Source organism: Pangasianodon hypophthalmus, chromosome 2, assembly GCF_027358585.1.
Source record: "Pangasianodon hypophthalmus isolate fPanHyp1 chromosome 2, fPanHyp1.pri, whole genome shotgun sequence".
NCBI lineage: Eukaryota > Metazoa > Chordata > Actinopteri > Siluriformes > Pangasiidae > Pangasianodon > Pangasianodon hypophthalmus.
In genome coordinates this window covers 9,080,779-9,105,166 of record NC_069711.1, presented here as the reverse complement: position 1 = coordinate 9,105,166, position 24,388 = coordinate 9,080,779, and the positions used below count along the sequence as shown (strand labels likewise).

Below are 24,388 nucleotides of genomic sequence, written 5' to 3'. Positions count from 1 at the left end.
CAGCAAAATGATTAGTCAGGACAACACATGTGACTTATCTGTCCATATGATATAATACAATTTAACCGATGGATGGAAGGATGGACGGATGGATGGATAGATAGACAGGCAGACAGATAGGTAGCGATGAAAGGTGAGTGTGGTTAGAATTTTGATCAATTTCTGATTTTGTTTTTTGAACTCTGACTTTTGGCCATATTGCACTTGGTGTATTCTTTGATGCAGTGGTTGAACCAATGTAAAAGAACCTATGCCCCTGTTCAAACCTGGCATTAACATCCGTCTCAAATGATCCGATCACAAGTGGACAGCCGAAACGCGTAGCCGTTTACACCTGGCATTATGAATGCGTCTCCGGTGACCACTTATGATCAGATTTCATACGTCGTTTCCACAGGAGGAAGGGTGTCAGGCATATTTATTGCTCCTGTCTTCCTCTGCATTTATTTTCAGGCAGAACAGTCCCACAAACCCTATTTTATGTACATGTATGAGCTATTTCAAACATTTTAATCACATGGTCTGCTAACAAAACTAAATGGATGAGGGATGAGAAGACGAAAGAAGCTATGAAAGCCAGAAGCCAGCTGCTTTCGTCTCTGCTGTTAGAGCACTGGCCTCATCTATTAGTCAATCGGTGAAAAGTGCTAACGTTCAGCACGATTTCTAAACAGTCTCGCAGTGATTACGTATTTTCCAGCTAGGGTAATGATGCAGTCGATTAGCGGTCCTTCATTGCTGTCCGAGATGCATTGAGACACTTTTGTGTTCACATGATCTTATGCATCCCAAAATATCTCCAGATGTGGTTTGAGTGATCAGCTCATGATGCATCCTCATGATACATTAGACCTCGTTCACACCTGTATATAGTGCTGTCCACTTATGATAGAATTACCCAGGCTGCATGTTAATACCTAAAATTAACCATCCATTTAAAGTGTTCTGTAGCAGTAACACTGTATATTGCGCCTCTAATATTTCAATGATAGTTGATTATTACATGATAGTTGGTTTAGAATTGACTCGTTTGTGTTTCACTCAGTCAGTAAGGTGTTGTTAGAGGTTGTATTGATGAATTTAATCTGATTCATTCTACAATATCTTTCCTGAAAAATATCCTGGATATTGGTTTCCTAAAACAAGTGGGAACTCTGGCAGGTCAAGTCAGATTAGTTCAGAGGGAGTTATGAGTTAGAGCATGCTTTTTGGCACGTGCATTTCCTGTTCTCTATCTCTTGGGAGATGGAAGAGATGGAAACAAACTGATTAGCCGGCAATAACGCACCACCTTTCCCCCTCTGATTTCACTCGTAACTCTGACCGGGAAAATTAATGGGCCAGTCAACAGGCTTAATTGTCTCCAGTTGCTCTCACGTTAATTATTAACATGCCTCCATTATAACCTGTGTCGGTGCTGGTTAGCGAACGAGGGCAGGAGGGAGTGGAAAGCGAAGAGAGAAAGAGACAGAGAGAGAGAGGGAGAGAAAGAGGCTCCTTGAAACAACTGAGGATTTAGCAGGGAGAAAATAAGGAATTTAGTGATATAGAAAGAGGGAGAATTTGAAGGAGAAATATAGAGTCAGAGGCAATTTCTGCTAGCCAAGTGTTACAGAGATGCTATTTGAGCGGTTCAGCCCAGCAGAGCAGCCCAAAAACAGATATTGATTTTTTGAGAAAAGTCAATCTGGCTCCTCAATAAATATTATGGCAGCTGCTCAAACCCACCCAGAGCCATGGCTTCAAAATGTCATAGCCAGAAACAAAATGGAGCCTGGGGCTTGGCTTATCTGTCTTTAACCCTGTGTCTTCTCAGAGAGGTAAAGGAATGGCAGATATATCATTCAGCAGAAGGCTGGTAAAACTCTACCATTCCACACTAGAGTGTTAACCTGCAGTGTACAGTTAATGTTACATACTCAAAAACAATATGTTGTGTTGTTTTTAGGAATTGGCACGTTTTAGAGTAAATATCACTGAAAAACGTGTGTTTAGTGGATAGATTTCTCAACGACTATCATATAATTCAGATAAAACTTTTGGAATTAATTTAATGTCAAAGATATATTACTGCTGCATCAGCATCGATTCTACTGTCTATCAGCTACTCGATGCAGAAAAAAGGAAATATTGAGTGAAATCTGTGTGAAATGTTCCAGCAGACACTAATACGGTTGTGATGAATTCCAACAATGTCATGTATTTTTCCAGACATTCATATTTATAAAAGATAAACAGAGACCTCAGTGGTCAACTGCCAGCATACATGCAGGCCTCTCTTTGTGTAATCCAAGCAAAAAATCGGGATAAATAAAAGCAAGAAAACATCTTTCTCCTCCATAGCTGCTCAACATATCCTCATATTTCCTCATATTTTTCATCTTAATTCAATCTTTATCCAGCTGGTGAATGCAGACAAAGTGCAGAGAGCCATAAAATAATAACCCCATCAGAACACACACACACACACATATATATATATATATATATATATATATATATATATATATATATATATGTACACAGTCAGGTCCATAAATACTGGGACAGTGACACAGTTTTGGTAATTTTGCCTCTGTACACCACCACAGTGGATTTGAAATGAAGCAGTCAAGATGTGACTGAAGCGTAGACTTTCAGCTTTAATTCAAGGGGTTTAACAAAAATGTTGCATTAACCGTTTAGGAATTACAGCCATTTTTTACAGAGTTCCTCCATTTTCACAGGCTCAAAAGTAATGGGACAATTGACTGATAAGCAGTTTCATGGCCAGCTGTGATCTGTTTCCTCCTTATATCATGATAAATTAAGGAGATAAAAGGTCTGGAGCTGAAGTGTTGAATTTGCATTTGGTAGCTGTTCATGGGAACTCTCAATATGCCGTCCAAAGAGGTGTTGATGCAAGTGAAGGAGGCCATCATTAGGCTGAAAAACCAAAACAGACCTATCAGAGAGATAGCAGAAACTTTAGGAGGGCCAAATCAACAATTTGGTACATTCTTAAAAAGAAGGAATGCACTGGCAAGCTCAACAACACCAAAAGGCCTGGGAGACCAGAGAAAACAACTAAAGTGGATGATTGCAGAATTCTTTTCTTATTGAAGAACAACCCCTTCACAACATCTAGCCAAGTCAGGAACACTCTGGAGGAGGTAGGCCTATCATTGTCAAAGTCTACAATCAAGAGCTACCTTCATGAATGTAAATACAGACGGTTTACCTCAAGATGCAAACCGCTGGTAACACTCAAGAACACAAAGGCCAGATTAGACTTTCCTAAAAACCTCTAAAAAAAAGCCTGACCAGTTCTGATGCAAGATTAACTTGTACCAGAATGATGGGAAGAGAAAAGTATGGAGAAGGAGAGGAAGGGCTCATGATCCAAAGCATACCACATCATCCGTCAAACATGTGGAGGCAGTGTTATGGCATGGGCATGTTTGGCTGCCAATGGAACTGGGTCACTGGGGTTTATTGATAATGTGACTGTTGATAGAAGTAACAGGATGAATTCTGAAGTGTACAGAGCTATACTTTCTGCTCAGATTCAGTCAAATGCTGCAAAACTGATAGGACAGCGCTTCACAGTACAGATGGCTAACAACCCAAAACATACTGTGAAAGCTGCCCAAGAGCTTGGAAATTAAATGTTCTTAAATGGCCGAGTCAGTCAGCTGACCTCAACCCAACTGAGCTGCTTTTCACTTACTGAAGACAAATCTGAAGGCAGAAAGACCCACAAACAAGCAGCAACTGAAGATGGCTGCAGTAAAGACCTGGCAAATCATCTCAAGGGAGGAAACTCAGCACTTGGTGATGTCCATGGGGTCCAGACTTCAGGTAGTCATTGACTGCAAAGGATTTGCCTCCAAGTAATAAAAATAATCCTAATATTTATGATTATATTAGTTTGTCCCATTACTTTTGAGCCTGTGAAAATGGAGGAACTCTGTAAAAAATGGCTGTAATTCCTAAACGGTTAATGCAACATTTTTGTTAAACCTCTTGAATTAAAGCTGAAAGTCTATGCTTCAGTCACATCTTGACTGCTTCATTTCAAATCCACTGTGGTGGTGTACAGAGGCAAAATTACAAAAACTGTGTCACTGTCCCAGTATTTATGGACCTATATATATATATATACATCACCATTCACCCCTGTGAGAGCCATGTAGCCATGCTGTATCTCTCACTCACACACATGCTGTCTAAACAGAGTTTCTCTCTTACACACACACACACACACACGTGTTCCTATGGCGTGTAACACCTGCATATCTCTATTCAGAAATCAGCAGGTGTGTGTCACCTGAGCACGTTATCGTAACGGATGAGTATCAGTAATTGGCTCATTTCTAATGTACTAATTTTAGCAGCACGTTTGCAGCTGGGAAAAGAGAGAGAAAAGAACAGAGACATGACGACATTGAGATTCATAAATACTTGACAGGTCAAGGAGCGTAAACACAATCTCCTGTGAATATTCTCCTCCTTTCAGACGTAACATACTTGTTTATTTATTTATATATATTTATTTTACCCATGATGACCATAAAATTGGCTTCTGAATTGCAACAGCTCATTTCAGGGACTGCCATGCGATGAAAAAAGGCGCATATTGACATGTCAATCCCCGCTTTTACTTCTGGGGTGTATTTCTTAGAAATGTTTTTCATCTCTGAAAACGTTGCGTTGCAAAAAAGAAGGTCATTACATATACGTGGCCCGAATTTCCCACCGATGAAGTCACTGAGGCTTTTCAGTAAATAATACGTCTGTATGAATTTTCTATATGAAGTGGAATAGATATGTTATGGTAGTTGTAAATAAAATGCTTTATTGCTTTGGCTTGTGCTGATTTTTAAAATGTGTTTGTATATTAAATTTACCATCGTTCCTTTGATTCCATTAGAGTAGGTATGGTGAGTGTTAGTCTCATATTAGATGTTTAATGTGTATCTTTTACATAGAAAGGGACATTTAAGTTCATTATGGTCCTTAAATCTTGTAAAGGTACAGTATTTCCAGGTGAAAGATATATATTGTATTGTACAGATTAAATGTAGGAAAAATAAGGGTACCACCCCAGTAACAAGGAAAGGTACAGTTTAGATAACATTTTAATTTTGTTTCTTTGCAACCCTGGAAACACTCTCAAGTCATTCTTATATTGTATGTTGTGTTTCCCATGAGTGCTGTCACATGTGATCCATCGTATCTCATGTGTTAGATTTATAAAACAGCAGATGTCCTTGATGACAGATACTAGCGAGCCACTTTAGAAAGTAGGCTACTAGCTTTCGCGCTTGAGCTTGCCTGTGTGTTTCTGGCCAAGTGCTGGAGTGTGTGTGTGTGTGTGTGTGTGTGTGTGTGTGTGTGTGTGCGCGCTGGGGGACCAGGGGACCAGGATTGCAGTGGCACCAGCCAGGCCCATCTGTGCGTCACCTGATTCAGGCACTGGGGAGTCTGCGTAATGGCTGGGAAGGAATGGCGTCTCTGAGCCGCGGTGGAGGGGTAATTAAAGAGTGCAAGCCATGCAGAAACAGCACATCTGGATCCAGCAGGCTTGGGTGCAGATAGTGTTGAGGTTGAGGACATCTCAAGTCAACTCTGTTTCACTGTTAGCTTAGTGGCTTAGTGGCATTGTACTAATGATATAGAATAAAGAAATGGTGGCCTCGACTCAAAAAAGTAGTTCCATCAAATCTTTAGTGATGGCAAAATATGAATGATTTTAAAATAGAAAAATATAAATTATAAACATATATTGTATTTTGATCTCGGTCAGTTGGTCATGAGTTGAGATCAGCATAGAATACATAACGTAACATGCTCAATAGAAACCCTGGTGCCATTGCAATCAAAGACAGGTTGAGATTAAAATGTGACTACAACGCTCATCTAAAAGAGGTTGCTTAAGATCACACAGAACTCACGGGACAGCTATAAAAGTTTAAGCAAGTGAATCATTTACTTGAGTTTCACTGGAGTTTGAATATGTGAATTATTTAAAATACTGACTTGCTCACATTTTTTACTATAACGTTGCCAGCCTGCATGCCTACCACATGAAAATATGTCCCTATTACTTCAGGCTCACTTTAAACAGTGAGTATTTCATGCTGTCCTCTTTTTACCCATGCATGAATGGCTCCAAACTCCTCTTCTTCACCTTTTAAAATTGTTTCTCTAGGTATAAAATTGCTACCATAAGACCAAGGGCATGTTTCTGTTCATGCAAGCACATTATTTTGCACGAGCCCGGATTTCAGAACGTAGTGATGTAGAGATTTTCTTGAATCGCAGGTCTATCATTAGAGCATCTTCATCGACCTGGAGAAAACATTATTGCGCAGTCTGTTATAGAATTCAGTTGATATTTTATTCATCTCGCACAGCGTGACAAGTTATAATCTGAAAGACGGCTTAAATCTCACAGTGTAAACCCGAATTAATCCTGTAAAGACGTGGTAATGTGATTATTTCACAAAAATCACCTTTTACAGCAGACTTTTAGACTTGGGAGCAATCTAACAATCTTGATCCTTATCTTGACAAGCCAAACTTTCAATCTGAAATTCACTTTCAGTGAATTTATGTACTTCATTTACACTTTGGTAATGAAATACTTTGGAGATGAAATATTTTCAGCCCAGTTTATTATGTACCCAGCATTTGTTTTAATGCTCTGTTTGCAATGGAAAACCCCACCTACTGTCCAGAGTAATGCATAATAACATTTAGATACATCTTTAGTTAAGATATTGTTAATAATATGTTATCATTTTAGTTAAGATATTGTTAACATTATGTATAATACCCATAACCCATAACTCATCATTTAACATTTATAAGAACATGATTAGTAATATTGCTCGCATTATTTTAGAGCACTAGATTTTATTCACATGTAGTGGGAGGGGCTATATCACTGTTATCTGATTATCTTTTAACAAATCTTAAAATAGAATAAAAAAGTAGCACATGATGCCTATTTCAATTCACAAAGGGCCGAAAGTAAGCCTTCCTCCTACTCAGCTTGTTAGCGTAATAAAGAGATTAAAGAAATCAGTATCACTGAACAAATATCAGGATTTTGTGGCATGGACATAAAAGCTGTATTCACAAGAGTGGTTTGCTGGATCAGACCCAGGAGGCGTGTGTTGTAGCCAACACTGCAGTTGCATTAGATCACCAAGAACTGGCTGTTAGCCATCACCATGCTCAAAAGCAGGACGTTTCAAAATGAGCGGAAAAGCTAGGACTGATGAAAACAATGTTTTATTAAAAGATATAAAATGGGGGACATCCACAGGAATATCATATAGCTGGTGCAGAGGACGACAGGATCAGACACAACAGCACTAGATCTAGGCGGAGCTAGGCTAGCACTGTTAAATAAAACGTGAACAGGCTATTGAGGGGATAAAACTAAAAAGCCTCATGGCCTTTTATATACCAGATTGAAGAATTCATTGTTTACCCAGAAAGGAAAGCTCCAACTTCAGAATGCTCAAGGGAGAACTCTTTTCTCCTCAATAACTATAAGAGTCTCTGATCTTTATCCAGAATTTAGAAAGAATCCGAATCAGAATTAGCTTTATTCGCCAAGTGTGTGCGTAGAAACACAAGGAATTTGTTGTGGTTTTTTTAAGGTGCTCTTGGTACATACATGCATACATACATACATACATACATACATACATACATACATATCTGACATGAGAACAGAAAACATTTAAATAGTAAGACTTAGCAATAAAAAAAAAAAATAATGCATATGAATCTGGAACAGAAGATTTGAAATGAAATTTCATGAAATGAAATGAGATTTGATAATGAAACAGGATATCCTGCATTCTCCTGCTTCAGATGTTACCACTAAATGTATTCTCTAAATAGTGTCAGGAAAAAGCTACACTTCTATGCCAATAGTAGCAGGATCTCCAGCCACAGGTGGCCCAGGGTACGGCTGAGAATCTGAACCGCAGCGGGTGTTTGCACTTCTGCACGGCTAAGCGGAAGCACCGAGGGGTGTGTTCATTCCATCTCATTTCATCAGAGCTGATGACTTTCACAGAGATTTATCACCTCTCGATGAATCTGTGTTTTATTTTCCCTATCTTCCCTGTGTACAATGCTTTAATTCGTTTTATCCTACATAAGATTTCAACTGTTCATAGCTCATCTAAATTTATATAAATATTAAAGTATAAATATGTATAACGGGGAAACGCGCCCTTTAAGGATTAACACTGCACTTATCGGTTATGAGTTTTCATATGGAAAAATAATCATTAGAGAGTAATTGCTTTAGAACCGTTCTCAAATAACAACAGCCTTATAAGGAGGTAGGGTTTATAAGGAAATTGGTATAATTGTCTAGGATTATCAGTAGAATTAATGAAGTTGGGAATTCATTGTAAGTTATTATTGAGCTGTAGTGGTGTGAATGTAACATCATCTTACTACAAAGACAAAAAAAAACAAACACACTGCAACGTGAATTCACGGTAAAACCAAAACTATTTGGACTATTGGCAAATTTATCTAATAGTTCTTCTTATGAGATTATTCTAAATCAAATCTAAGATTATTCAGCCTGTTTGTAGATGCTTTTGCTCATTACAGGCTTGAAATTTTCCTGTTCTTTTGGCAGATCATGTTGCTTCTAGAAATAAATGCTTAAAATTAGAGAAATGATGTGCCAATAGAACAAGATTATTTCAAGCTTGAAATCTGTGAAATATATCTAGAAATAAGATGAATACTCTTATGATAGGAAATAATGGATAAATCTATCTACATTGAAGACGCATTCACTTGCTATGATGCCATTTTTTTTGCCGACAGAAAGATGCATCTGAGCTCAGAAAAACACTCACAGCCCTGAGAATTTAGAAGCGTGTATGCAGTATGCACAGACACACACCAGCACCCCTTCCGTCACACACACCGTGGTGCGTTGAAATGAAAGATTCCACTAATTAAACTGATAAAAGTTGAGCCAACACGCTTCATGGCTACGGTGTGCCGATTTCTGAATGTCAATGCAGATCACGAGAAACTAGTGGATGGCCTAACTTTGATGTTGCACTCGCTATTATCAGAAATAATTGAATTCCTTCTTCCATCTCTTATTCCTCCCCCCAAACTCCCAAGCATATTCAGAACGAGGATCCTACAGTAATTCAGCTGCATCTCTTCTCACTCACCACAGCAGTCCTCCTTCAAAGCCATGAGCTCTCAAGTGATGTTACAAGCTAGGTTTGTCTTGGAGCTAAGGGTTCATCGTGCAGGTTTCGAGGCTTGGCTGAGCTTCAGAAAGCCTCTTCACATCAGGTCAGCAGGCTAATTATCGTGGATGAGGCTCCAGGCAATTGAGAAAGCCTCTGGAATTCTATCATGGCCTTTCAGACGGCTCCTATGACAATCGGTTAGCTCACAATACAGACACAGTACAATATTTCCCAGTTTTCCTCTGACGACAGCAATTCAAAATGAACAGCAGCCATCTATCAGGCTCTCAGCCCGATTGTGTTATGCGTAATGTGTTTTTAATTGCTCACGGAAAAGTCTGTGCATGTTTTTTTTCCTTTTTGTCTTTTCCTCTATCCGAGTCTATATGTCACTCTCTATCAGTTGTAGACAGACACCGTTTAGGTCCTTCTTATTTTTTCGTACCGGTGCCGCACATCTCTCACTGCCTGTCCTCTGGATCGGCTCTGAAGACGGCTGCTTCCATGTCACTGAGAGACAAGGCCCTCTTCCTCCAGAGCACACTGTGCTAACGCAAGCGCAAAGACGTCAGGAGATGGACAGACTGGCTAATGTGTTTGTCTGCAATTTGATCAGAGCCAAGCCTGTCTGGTCTGGCTTTTCTATTTTTGTTGTTGTTCTAAGCACCTTTGACTGCACCTTCGGTTAGCTTAGATAAACTGTAAAGGTAAAAGTAGTTCACTGCTAGGCTGCTTCATGGCCTGTGAAGGATTATGGTTCTTTTTACCATTTGTACTACTAAATCAGGTCTAGGAAGAATCTCAGAAAGACTTCAGTGAAGACAGGAAGTGACACAGAGGGTCAGAAATAACATGTCATGTACAGTATATAATAGAAAATCTCCATTCTGCCCATTCTGAAGATACAGAGAATATGTTTTTTTTTTTTTTTTGAATGTGTAACTCAAATAATGTAAGTGTCTCAGGTGTTTTCTGAGAGCTAATCTAAGAATGTGTAAAAACTATTGGTAAAGAACAATGTAAAACCAGTTGGTGCGTGCATGTGTCATTATGCTATCCCACCCAAACAGTTCTGCTGCACTGAGCACAGTTATCTTATCCTGCACAGTGTTCCGTGCCAAACAAGGTCCATATGAAAGATCTGTTGAATTAAAGAGTCTCGTGTAAGGACTCTCGTGTAAGGAGTTAGGTATGGTTTTATTGACCCAAGGAACATTCCATCCTACCTACTACAGTATGGCTTTATGTTCTAAAATGGAATAACAGCTGCGTATATCGCTCAGTTTCCTGCTGTTAAATAATCGTAGGCTAAAAGGAATACTATCGAATTATATTTGTTCATTCATCTTCAGCAAAAGTTTTATCCTGGTCAGGGGTGCAGCGGATTTGGAGAATATCCCAGGAAATCCCTGAATTGTGGCAGGGGGACATAAGGACAATTTTAGCTTAGTCAATCCATCTGCATGTTTTTGGGGGGTAGGAGGAAAGCAGTGAACCCAGTGAAAACCAAGACAGACACGGAGACGATGCGTGAAACTCCACACAGACAGTAGCCCAAGTTTAGTACTGAGCCCACTGCACTACCATGCCCCACTACTGAATTATAAATCATTTTCATTTAGTTTTTGCTTTCAACTTTCAAGTAATTTGCATCTCCAGTTTTTAGACATGAACTCCCTCATTGAGATAACTTGTAACTGACTCACTGACTCGCTCACATTCATCAAGCTCAAGATTAGTCAAAACGGAGGCTCTTAATCAAGTAGCTTTACTATGCGACATTGATGGAAACTGGTAGCAACACTAGCTGGATTAAATGAAGCAACACTAGCTGGATTAAATGAATGCATTTATGTTTGTACACAAATTGAGTGTATATGAATTAAAAGGCAGAAACACGTACCCACAACCAAACCCAGCGTAGCCAATTAGTGCTGCTTATTGAGTTTGATATTGACCAGATTTTACCTTCACAGATATTTTACCTTCACTTACTCACCATAGCCTAATGATAAAAACATTCACCAACTTACTTATGTAAGGTAATGACTTTGCCTGAATACAAAGCACGTATTCGTCATCTGAGCGAAACTACCCCAATATTCAGCCCAGATCTTCTCCAGGTTGTTGAGATGAGCACACACACACATAAAAAAAAATATATGCACCAGCAGCGCAATGTAAAAGTGGTGTTTCACATCAATAATAACATGTCCTTGTTCTCTGACCTCTGCTGTATAGTCTAGTGTCAGAGTCTGAGGCAACAGCTTTGTTGGTTTAGAATGTATTACATTTAAGGCCTGAAGGTAACAAGTATAGAAGTCAGTTAAATGGGTTTGCCGTATCTGAAAACCAATTTTTAGTTTCATTTCTGTGTTAACAGGTACATTCAGGGTGCCTCTTCTCCTAAAGATATGGTCATCATTGTGGATGTGTAAGTATTCTCACACACTCACACACACACACTCACACACACTCACGCACACACAGTCTGCCTCCTATGGCAAAAACACACACAGACCCAGAAATGGCTGTGGTGCTCTAGTGCCACCTGTTGGTTAAAAAAGCCACAGATAAAGCATTTCAGTCACTTTACAGCAATATGCTGGCCCACATTTTTCATATCACAACATTATTGTGCTCCCTGAAAAATGTTTTAGGTCATACTTCCAATGAAAAATGGGATTAACTTTGTAAAATGCTACATGAATTGTTGATAAATCTGCAGCAGTTATAGAATAGAGAGCAATACATGATAGGAATAATGTGTATGGCACATCGAGCAAACAGTGGAAAATACTGAAGTGTATTTATGGCTTACTGGGCTGATATACACACCACACACACATAATTGTTTGTTTGTTTGAGGGAAGGACATAGCCATTTCCTTTATCAGCCTCTTTTTTTCTCACTCTTAAAGTTAATAAGACAAAAATGCAGCTGGTTGAAGACTTTCCCGTGTCAGAATATAGCCATCAGCCAATCATGTGGCAGCAGCACAACGTGTAAAATCATGCAGATACCAAGAGCTTCAGTTAATGTTCACATCAACATCAGTATGGGGAAAAATGTTATTTCAATAACTTTGACTCGATGTGGGTTGTTGTAGCCCATCTGCCTCAATGTGTGATGTGTTGTGTGTACTGAGATGCTTTTCTGCTCACCACGGTTGTAATGAGTGGTTATTTGAGTTCCTGGCAATTCTCCTCTGACCTCTCTCATCAGCAAGTTTTTTCAGCCCACAGAACTGCCACTCACTAGATGTTTTTTTTTGTTTTTCACACCATTCTGTGTAATGCCTCAGACTGTTATGTGTGAGAATCTAAGGAAATCAGCAGTTTCTGAAATACTCCAAGCAGCCCGTCTGACATCAACAACCATGCCATGGTCAAAGTAACTGGGATCATATTTTTTCCCCATTCTGATGTTTGATGTGAACATTAAATGAAGCTTTTGATGTGTATCTGCATGATTTTATGCATTGTACTTCTGCCACATGATTGGCTAAATGAGCAGGGGTACAGGTGTTCCTAGTAAAGTGGATGGTGAACGTATAGCCTTCATTCTTTTTGTTGTTTCTTAGTAAAAGTACCAAACTGCATTTTTTTTATATTATTAACTTCAAGAGACAATTATATGCAAATTCCAATGCAAGAATTAATCTTCGATAGAATCTTTAATAGAAGTAAGAATGATTAGCCCCAAACTGTATTAAAGGCTTCAGTCCTGGGTGAAGTAAGGTCCAGGTGTGTTCTGTAAACCTACTTAAATAAGACATTATTGTCATTGACCTAAGCAAAGCAGAGCTGCTGCTTCTTATTGGGAATTTCTCTGGTTAGCCCATGGCTTTAAAGTGATTAGGTGTAAAATGAAACAATCCCTCTATCCTTCAGCAAATGTGCACTTTCAAAGATACAAAGTTCTCTTTGCTCAATGAAAACATGACTGAAATACAAATGCTGTTGTCTTTTCACCTAAAAGATTTTAGTACCTAAAAAAATGTTCCATTACAGCATGCTGCAGTGTGCATGTCATTAAACTCAGTAACAGAATTGCAGAATAAGAGAGGAAATGTAGGGTGTTTTAGAAAAAAAGACATCTACACCCATCAGCTATAACATTAAAACCACCTGCCTTAATATTGTGTAAGTCCCCATTGTGTCACCAAAACAGCTGTGACCCATCGAGGCCTGCACTCCACAAGACCTCTGAAGGTGTGCTGTGGTATCTGGCACCAAGACGTTAGCAGCAGATCCTTTAAGTCCTGTAAATTGTGAGGTGGGGCCTCCATGGATCGGACTTGTTTGTTCAGCACATCCCACAGATGCTCGATCGGATTGAGATCTGGGGAATTTGGAGGCCAAGTCACCACATTGAACTCTTTGTCATGTTCCTCACACCATTCCTGAACAATTTTCGCAGTGCGGCAGGGTGCATTATCCTGCTGAAAGAGGCCACTGCCATTAGAGAATACTGTTGCCATGAAGCGGTATACTTGGACTACAACAATTTTTAGGTAGGTGGTATGTGTCCAAGTAACAGCCACATGAATGCCAGAAACCCAAGGTTTCCCAGCAGAACATCGCCAAGAGCATCAGACTTCATCCGCCGGCTTGCTTTCTTCCCATAGTGCATCCTGTTGCCTTCTCTTCCCCAGGTAAGCGATGCACACGCACCCGGCCATTCACATGATGTAAAAAAAAAAAAAAAACTTGTTTCATCAGACCAAGCCACCTTCTTCCATTGCTCCAAGGTCTGGTTCTGATGCTCATGTGCCCATTGTAGGCACTTTCGTCGGTAGACAGGGGTCAGCATGGCCACTCCGACCGGTCTGTAGCTACGCAGCCCCATATGCAGCAAGTCGCAATGCACTGTGTGTTCTGACACCTTTCTATCATAGCCAGATTTAACTTGTTCAGCAACTTGTGCTACACTAGCTCTTCTGTGGGATCAGACCAGACAGGCTTGCCTTTGCTCTCCATGCACCCGTTCACCACTGCATACCGGGAACACCTCACAAGACCTGGAGATGCTCTGACCCAGTCATCTAGCCATCACAATTTGGCCCTTGTCAGAGTCTCTCAGATCCTTACACTTGCCCATTTTTCCTGCTTCCAACACATCAACTTCGAGAACTGACAGTTCACTTGCTGCCTAATATATCCCACCCCCTGACAGGTGCCACTGCAAGGAGATAATCAATGTTATTCCCTTCACCTGTCAGTGGTTTTAATGTTATGGCTGATCGGTGTATATATACCAAGCACAACTTTTATATTCAGAGACATAACTGAAGATGACATGAACTGATTAGATTATATCTTTTGAGATATACAAAAGGAGTCTGAACGAATTTCAGTTTAATCAATCAGTTTAACCTTCACATACAATCTAGAAAAAATATTTTTTCAAAGCAGGCTGGTACAGTTCAGTCTGAACATAATGGTCTTGTGTCCATGGTCTCTGATTTTTTTTTCCTTTGCTACCACAAAGTTGTCTGATTCTGACAGCTCCTGAACATTTGCCTTTGGTTGTTTTTCTGTTAAATCCCATTTGAACCAAGTACTTCTGAGTCTCCTCTGCATTTTTTGTGGTGTAGACATCACACCTATCTCCTCCATTTGCTTTTGTGACAATGACACATGCTCGGAACTCGCATTTGATGGACATGGCCGAGAAACGGCGACACAGGATGCTTAGCAACAGGTGCTGCTTAGCAACAGCTTTTTGGTCCATATGTTTTCTCATGCTGCGATTACAAGGCAAATGGTTTGTGAGAAAATGAAAAATGTGTGTTCTAATGACTTGTTTATGGCACACTGCCTAATGTGCTTCTAATTGAAATTGTATGATTGCTGTATGCTGGGTTTTTTGTACTTGTATTTGGATACAATATGCATCGTAAGGCATGTGTGTCTGTGTGTGTGTAGGAGCGGCAGCGTAAGTGGACTGACTTTGAAGCTGATGAAGACCTCTGTGATTGAAATGCTGGACACACTGTCTGATGATGATTATGTAAATGTAGCCCAGGTAAGGACACACACACACACACAGAGCATGAAGCAAATATTACCTCTCTTACTGTAGTGAATTTAAGTACAGGTCAGTTTTCATGCCTTTTTCACACATTACACATGACCTGACACAAGTGTCAGTGCTAAGAGCTGAAATTACTGTTATTTTTTTTTAATGACATTTTCGTGATGTTATAAACAAGTGCAAAACAACTGGAGAGTATTGGCACATTGTAGAGTGTGTATTTTAACACTGAAGTGTATCTGCATAGCGCATTTAACAGCAGACACTGTCACATGCTTTAAAGAAAACCTGATGTAGATATATATCTCTACTGAGCAGTGGAAAAGCAAACCTCCTTCAGATGACATGAGGAAGAGACCTTGAGAGGAACCAGACTCAAAAGGGAACCCATCCTTTTCTGGGTGACACTGGATTGTAAATCATTACTCTGCCACATCTGTATAGTATCGTATAAATGCAAATGGTGCTGTGTGTGTTGAAAAGAGGTTCAGTATGAGCATAATAAGAGTCCTGGGATGAGCAGATGACAGTTTTTATGATTACGGCAGCAGTTCTTAGATATAAATTTACAATATCAAGGTGAGATTATCCATTTAAGCAAGGGTGAATCTGGTATGTAAACTGGGAAGTGCAAATCTTTAGGGTTTCCATGTAGGATCATCCACAACAGCAGATAGGTAGTTAGAATAAAACTTTAAATGAAAAGAATAATTCCTGCCATAACCATATATAGTACATAATAATTTTGAATAGTTTAGCCTTAACCCTGAGATGAAAGATGACATACGGTGTATTACGCTGGCTCCAAATGCAATAGTTTTACTAAAACTAAAACCAAAGTACATACACTATATTACCAAAAGTATTGGGACACCCCTCCAAATCATTGAATTCAGGTGTTCCAATCACTTCCATGGCCGCATGTGTATAAAATCAAGCACCTAGGCATGCAGACTGCTTCTACAAACATTTGTGAAAGAATGGGTCGCTCTCAGGAGCTCAGTGAATTCAAGCGTGGTACCGTGATAGGTTGCCACCTGTGCAATAAGTCCATTCATGAAATTTCCTCACTACTAAATATTCCATGGTCAACTGTTAGTGGCATTATAACAAAGTGGAAGCAACTGGGAACAACAGGCCACGTAAACAGAGCGCATGCTGAGGCGCACAGTGCGCAGAAGTCACCAACTTTCTGCAGAGTCAATAGCTACAGACCCCCAAACTTAGCTCAGATTAGCTCAAGAACAGTGTGTAGAGAGCTTCAGGGAATGGGTTTCCATGGCCGAGCAGCTGCATCCAAGCCTTACATCACCAAGTGCAATGCAAAGCGTGGGATGCAGTGGTGTAAAGCACGCCGCCACTGGACTCTAGAGCAGTGGAGACGTGTTCTCTGGAGTGAAGAATCACGCTTCTCTGTCTGGCAATCCGATGAACGAGTCTGGGTTTGGCGGTTGCCAGGAGAACGGTGCTTGCCTGACTGCATTGTGCCAAGTGTAAAGTTTGGTGGAGGGGGGAATTATGGTGTGGGGTTGTTTTTCGGGGGTTGGACTTGGCCCCTTAGTTCCAGTGAAAGGAACACTTAATGCTTCAGCATACCAAGACATTTTGGACAATTTCATTCTCCCAACTTTGTGGGAACAGTTTGGGGATGGCCCCTTCCTGTTCCAACATGACTGCACACCAGGGCACAAAGCAAGGTCCATAAAGACATGGATGAGCGAGTTTGGTGTGGAGGAACTTGACTGGCCTGCACAGAGTCCTGACCTCAACCCGATAGAACACCTTTGGGATGAATTAGAGCGGAGACTGAGAGCCAGGCCTTCTCGTCCAACATCAGTGCCTGACCTCACAAATGCGTTTCTAGAAGAATGGTCAAAAATTCCCATAAACACACTCCTAAACCTTGTGGAAAGCCTTCCCAGAAGAGTTGAAGCTGTTATAGCTGCAAAGGGTGGGCCAACTACATATTAAACCCTACGGATTAAGAATGGGATGTCATTAAAGTTCATGTGCATGTAAAGGCAGACGTCCCAAAACTTTTGGCAATATAGTGTATGTAAAAATATATATTTTTTAGTAAATTAACAAAACTGGAGCTCTATGGCAAAGAGTAAATGCTACAGGAGAAAATATTATTTTAAACACAAAACTGTCATGACCTTGAAGTGCAAACCAACTAACCCACAAATACACACACACACACGCAGGGGCTAATCTATACCTCTGACTGAGTGTATATGTGTCTTAATCTCAGATCTGATTGCACAATGTAAGCAGCGTAATCTGAATCACACCACAGTGCATTTTACTGCCCTTATCGAAGAACACCAGCCTTAAGCCATATTAAAATGTGTGTATGTATGTGTCTTATTTTCTTTATATTCAGTCATACATATAAAGAAATGTCAACACTGTGCAACTTTAATATATGACTGGCTTTCCCCTTAACCCAAAAAATGTCAGTCCATTTGCAGCTTGACCTTCAAAAGAGAAATGATTATTAAAATTCATACAGAAATAGCTTTAAAGCACAGAACTAATCATAAGTATGCACAAGTAGCTCTTCTGTAGAACATAGGGTTTACTGTCAAGAGGTGCATGCACACACACACACACACACAGCACACCGGTGGCGTTTGAGCAATGCTCCACCTGATGTAGCAGGTGTTACTGTGCAGGTGAGTCGATGAGAACTGACAGCACTGGAGCTACACATGAGCACACACAAACACACACATAGATACGTGCATAGAGAGCTGCTTTCTTCTGTGCTGAAAGTACGAAACTAGATGTCTTCGTAATTCCCATTTAATGTGTTTTACATTCTTCTCAAGGTTAGTGTGAGCTGATTCAGTCACCGCTTTGGCAAATGAAGTACCATTTCTTAACCAAATCAAATCTGATGGAAAGAAGAATGGATTAAAACTAGATAATGATGCTTAAACCTAATGGTTGAGAAGAACATGTCTTTTTGCATGTCTAAATATTTAAAGTGTTAGGAAGAAATCCTTTTAATTGCCTTTCTCATAGAGCTCTGGACCTCTCTCTTTTCCTCTCCCTGTCATAGTTTAACGAAAAGGCAGACGCTGTTGTCTCGTGCTTTAAGACGCTGGTCCAAGCTAATGTGAAAAACAAAAAGATCTTCAAAGACAAGGTGATGCGCATGCACGCGAAGGGGACGACGGACTACAAATCCGGCTTTCAGTTTGCCTTTGAGCAGCTGCTAAATGTAAGACTGAACACTTTCACACACAAATACGTAAATCCACACAGAATACACAGTCTACTTCACAATACTGGTTTATGTTAGCTTTAAAGTTCTGACATTAATTACCAAACATGTCCTCAGTTTGGTCAAGGTGAGCTGTTTACAATTTAAAGAAACAGACTTTAAAGAATATTATATTTATGTGATAAGTGAAAGGGAAAGACTTATTTATATTGGACTTTGGAGCAACCTTTTGAACCCAGGTTCCATCCACAGACTGTTGGCCAAAAATCAGTGAACACCTTTCTAGTAGTTTCTATATTCCACATTCACTTCCTTGATTTGTGACCTTAACGTTGTAACGTACATTTTCAACAAAAATCAATATATGCGGCTGTCAAATGGTGCAACAGAAAAGTGTTTGACCTATTGACAGTAGATCGTGAGTTTGAGCCCCAATAATGCCACCATAGCCGAGAATCAAGAGAGCAAACATGGCGGTGCCATCTGGGTGTGAGGGATGGCGTACACTCTCTTCCCATCACTCACAATGATTCTAGCCAATCACAGGCATCTGTAGGCTCGTGTATGCAGAAGAGGGTAGACAGCACTTTCCTCCTAGTGTGTTACTCCACCCAGTGTCACAGCACAAGCAGCCGTTTGAAAAGTTGCAGAGATTGGCTTTACATGTCTCGGAGGAAGCATATGTTTGCTCCACCCTCACAGGTTGGTAGCTGTCATGTGAAACTAGTGAGTGGGGATTGGTGAAAGAATGGGGAGAATAAAAAAAAATCAATTTATGTTGTTTATTGACCTTGAATACTTGTGTGAAATTTTACACATAATACAACTTAAAATTATGGGGGGAGGATGTAAAATGAGAAGCTCGTACTTGATTTATAGAGGGTTTAAACAACTTAAAACCATGAAATAGTCAGATGGAACCTTCTGTGGTCCCAATTTATTTCATATTTGAGCAGTGTTACCCTCTCATGGTACAGGGTAAGGTTTTCTCATATACTTTGTGTGTGTGTGTGTGTGTGTGTGTATGAGAGAGAGAGAGAGAACATGAGCTTTTGTTATTTTGTGCATGCCCAAAATTCATTGTATTTGTATATATGTATATGCATAGCAGCGTATGCGTCTGAGCTTTCATCATTGCTGCGTGTCCACAAATCTGTGTGTGTGTGTGTGAGAGAGAGAGTGTGTGTTTTGGGAACCTGGCTCTCTAATAGACCCTGATGGTATGATTGATGAGAGTGGCTGCGAGGAGATGGGCTACAGACGCACAGATGAATTTGTATTCTCTGCCTGTTTGACAGAGTGGGAGAGCGAGCCAAGCTTTCAGCCTCACTTTGTGCTCGCCTTAGCGCCCTCCAAACTCAGCAGTCACTCTAATCGCTGCCAGAGCCAAAACTACTAAAGCATTTTAATCATTGCCCGCTGCGGCGGATGCTCCTGATTGGCGGAGGGGAGAGCAGCTGAAATGCGTAATTGGAGCCGTATTATTTATCTTTATTAGAATCTTGTCAGTGATGCGGCATCGGGCGAATGTCAATGACAGCTGTGATTGGACAGGAGAGAGGGGACTTCTAGATAGCTCTTCAGAAATAGGACGATGGGCAGCAGTTGGGCACAATTGCAGACATGTGATTAGAAAAACACGCACTGATGCTCCATCTCTCTAATAGACAGAGAGAGGGAATGATAAAACACTGTCATTATGATGCAGATGTACTCAAGTACATATTCCAGTCGAGGTTGTTTATCTAGAGAATGGAGTCTTTATTATTATTGTTAATTGTTTTCCAATTTATTTATTTTTTCTCTCCATCCTTTTTCTCTAAGGAGACCAGTGCTCCAAGGGCAAACTGCAACAAGATGATAATGATGTTCACAGATGGAGGAGAGGATCGAGCTCAAGAGGTCTTTGAGAAGTACAACTGGCCCAATAAAACGGTGAGTGCAATACATCAACACAAAAGCTGAATCCCCTCTCCACATGTCATTGTGTTACAGTGTCCAAAATAGCGTAAAAAGAAGGTAGAAATACGCCACTCAGTCTGGTCTCTCAATCTAAGGATTCTCTTCTGATAACCCTTTGCATAAATTTTACATATTTTAGATACTTGACTAAAAAAATTCCAATCAATCCCAGTCCATGCACTGTATGTATTTTGGATTTCTTTAGCATGGCTTTACATTTGATTCAGCACACAAAGGTCTGTAGAAATAGGCATTTGGTCCATTTTGCAAGATGTATATATTACATATTGGGTTTAACCAGGCAAGTACTTATATTAGACATACAATAACATTTATATAGTTTCAGTTCAGAGCCTTACATTAAGTCTTTCCTGCTCTCACAGGTTCGAGTTTTCACCTTCTCCGTGGGGCAGCATAACTACGATGTCACTCCACTGCAATGGATTGCTTGTGCCAACAAAGGTGTGTGTTTAGAGTGTTTGGTGTTTCTCATAACTTAGGCTTCACCATGACACTTTGACCTCTAATGACTCCCCTGGCTACAAATTAGCACAAATTATTTGAATAAATATTTATTTCTTAAGCATCTAGCATCCCGAAGGTTTAATAATCGATCTCTTCTGGAGTTTGTTCATCTTCAGTAATGCTTTATCCTGGTTAGTGTCATGGTGGAGCTGGAGTCTATCCCAGGAACACTGGGCACAAGGCAGGAATGCACCCTGTGTAGGACAACAGTCCATCACAAGGCACCAACCGCACACCCATTCACATTTAGGGGCAATTTAGCATAGCCAGTCCACCTACCAGCATGTTTTTGGGAGGTGGGAAGAAACCAGAGAACCCAGAGGAACCCCACACGGACACAGGGATAACCCACACGGGCACTGAGAGTAACTCAGGATTGAAGCAGGGACACTACCTGCTGCACCACCATGACACTCCTCTGACGTGTTAATATAAATTAAATATGTAATATTACAGTCCTTTCGAATTCTTTTTGCTTAGGAGCCTACATGTTTCTGTCATTATTATGACCACAATACAATACAATACAATACAGTTTTTGAATTGTAAAACAAAACAAAAATCTGATGATCCTAACACATCTGATCCACCCCAGCAGGACAGTATTTTCTTGTTCTTATTTCTGCTTCTTGATTCCCCCTCTACACTTTTACACCACCTTGTCCTCAGTGGCTTTTTGCATTGCTTCCTTGTTCTCAACTCTCTCCTAATGATTATTACTCACCCAGCTCTCTGATTAGTCAATTGCAAACAGTGCCAAAGTGCTCCAGAGGTCCCCCTCCCTCTCCTCCTGCAAGTTTCTAATTAATTAGGCAAAAAGAGACTGGCTTTCCGGCGATAAATATGACTTCCCTCCATCACCAGCCAAAGCAGCTCTGACTTAAGGATTAGCTTTTTGAGTGGCCATGTTCTCCACTCTAATGGCGTGCGTGAAGGGGACCAGATTGGCACAGCAGGCACAGAGGTTTTTCCTTAGCCTTTCTCTGTGGACTTGATCTCCCCCTTTGCCACAGTGCATGCTGCTATCACAAGACTGCAGAGGAACACGCTTGACACACTCACAAAGGCAAGATGGTGCCACCGCTTCCCTTTGGCCTCCAAGACACTCGAGATCACGTGTCCTATCAAAAAGCATGCAGACACAAACGCATTCTCGCTGGAGCTTAAAGTGAAGGCCCCTCAACCTACACACACTCTCTCTTTCCCGTATCTCTCACACACATGCAAATGGTCTTTGACAGGTTGAGAGGTGTACTGGCAGAGGTTTGCTGTATGCGGATCTGTTTTGTAGAACATATTGCATAAATGGCAGTGCAGTGTATTCACTTAGGTGAAGTGGATCCAGTTGTAGGTAACAATAAGAGACATGTGTTTGACACAGGTATTGTGTGTTATCACAGTGCCCAGTGTCCCCAAGGGAGACTAGTCTATACACCAGCTGCGTCCTATGGCTATGGCCGAACCCAAGCCAGTTCATTCAAGACATTCATTCATTCTTTCTTTGCACTCTTAATTTTATGAACAATTTACAGCGCTGCTAATATTGTCTCCTTCATCAATCAAGGGGCTTTTGTACTTTGTTGAATGTCAGGGCTATGTTACTGGGAGCTTAATGTTCCCAATAGGGCCACCCTTGATGAATAGATCTGAAGGGAGTGATCCTAAAGACCCCCATGAAAGGTACAAAAAAGGCTTAATGTACCATATCCAGATTAGGGTTATTGGGAGCCACTACTGGAGTCAGGCCTGCAAGCTAGTGCCTGTTTACTAAGCCACAGCCATAACATGGTCAGGCTCATGAAGGTCTGGGGGCAGGTGCAATGCCTTTCGATGCAAAGAGCAGTCTTGGATGGACTAAACCCTTGCAAGGGAAACTGGCTTTGTTCTAAATACATATTGCTATTATTTATAAATATAAACAAATGAATAGGGTGGCTGAGTCATGGGTGAATGTCCGGTCTCATTCAAAACGCCACTGAACACATTTATCAAGAACAATTATCACCAAGTGGCTTAAGAGCTGCCATCAACAGGAGAACAGAAACATTGCCACAACTAATTATTTAACAAGCCATTAATATTGCTTCCATGGGTGTACGTTTGAGAAATTCTGAGAACATGGATGATGAAAAACATTGTGACCTATTTACTGAAAGCATCTCCGAAGCATTCCACAGTAAAGTTATATTATATATGTTAATCAGCAGCGTTCTAAAACTCTTAAGTAATGACATGATGGTCACTTTGGAAGCTTTTTAAAATTGATGTCATTAGAAGGTCATTAGAAGAAAAAGAGAAAGTTAACCAGAGGACATGGCCATAAATTGTCTATTTAGTTGTCTGTTTATTGTGTTTTCTACAATATTATAAGTGCGGTTTAATAATGAAAAAATAAACTCATGATACGATCATGCGATCCTGTTGCAGTGTCGCAGACATGAAAAGTGGTAAAAGACCTCTCCATGTGCCGTGTTAATTAGTATCCATCTGAATACATGAATTTTTCATAGAGGAGACATTTTATTACACGTGCCACCCTCACTGAATACGGCTGATATTTTTAGCAAGTGTCTGGATCAGACTCTGTCACTACACAGACTACACTCTCAAATAGGGACAAAACCGGACATATCAAAAAAGCAATAGGGTTACACGCATACTGGTTTCCTTTTAACTTCCCGAGGACACACTGCCCTTTTAGACTCCCGTGAATAGGACTTTTCATACTTTTCCATCTCAAGTGCCTCTGTCTTGCCTGGTTTCATATGTTTGCTGTTTTAATAAGACTGTCATAACTTTACCAGTTGTCTGTGTGGACAAAATAAAAGAGGAGCCTAAATTTCAGTATGGTTAAACAGCACTACGTAACACTCTGTATTTAATATGTAGTGAACGGATTTCAGTTTGGAGATCACAATCATATTTCTTACCTCCTGTCTTTTGTACACATCCTGAATTAGATGGTTGGTGTCTGACGTGTTGTTTCACTTTAATGTGTTCCCCATTCACATTCTCTTCTTCTTTTTTAGTCTAATTTAGTCCTGCCTAATATTATTGCATTTTGAATGGAGTTCCATTTGATAGCAGACGAAGATAACGAATTGTGACGTGCATTATGTTAGTACAGGGCTGCCAGGCTTCAGCTGCATAAAAAGAATTGACCTCTGCTACATGTTAGAGGTCACTGGCCTTCCTTCTGTCTTCCAGATTTGATTTAATGTGCTTGATGGCATTATGAGCATAAATGATAAAGAAAAAAATGTATGAGTGTGAGAAATGAAAAATGCTCCTTACTTGACAACTTATTATTGATTACTAATTTATCAACTGCCTTTTCAAGTCAAATGATGAGGCAGCACTTCCGCCTGTTCTCTATACACTTTGTTTTTGT

The 24,388-nt window shown here is 40.3% G+C and overlaps 1 protein-coding gene across 2 annotated transcripts in view; it reads left to right on the top strand.

Annotated features, from left to right (window-relative positions):
- cacna2d2a (calcium channel, voltage-dependent, alpha 2/delta subunit 2a) overlaps positions 1–24,388 on the top strand; it is a 223,336-nt gene that overhangs the window by 160,842 nt on the left and 38,106 nt on the right. For both annotated transcript variants that reach the window (XM_034300325.2, XM_034300328.2), the window contains 5 exons: positions 11,623–11,673; positions 15,170–15,269; positions 18,346–18,507; positions 20,335–20,445; positions 20,856–20,934. In XM_034300325.2, the coding sequence (XP_034156216.1) occupies positions 11,623–11,673; positions 15,170–15,269; positions 18,346–18,507; positions 20,335–20,445; positions 20,856–20,934 (503 nt within the window). The remainder of the gene's footprint in view (positions 1–11,622; positions 11,674–15,169; positions 15,270–18,345; positions 18,508–20,334; positions 20,446–20,855; positions 20,935–24,388) is intronic.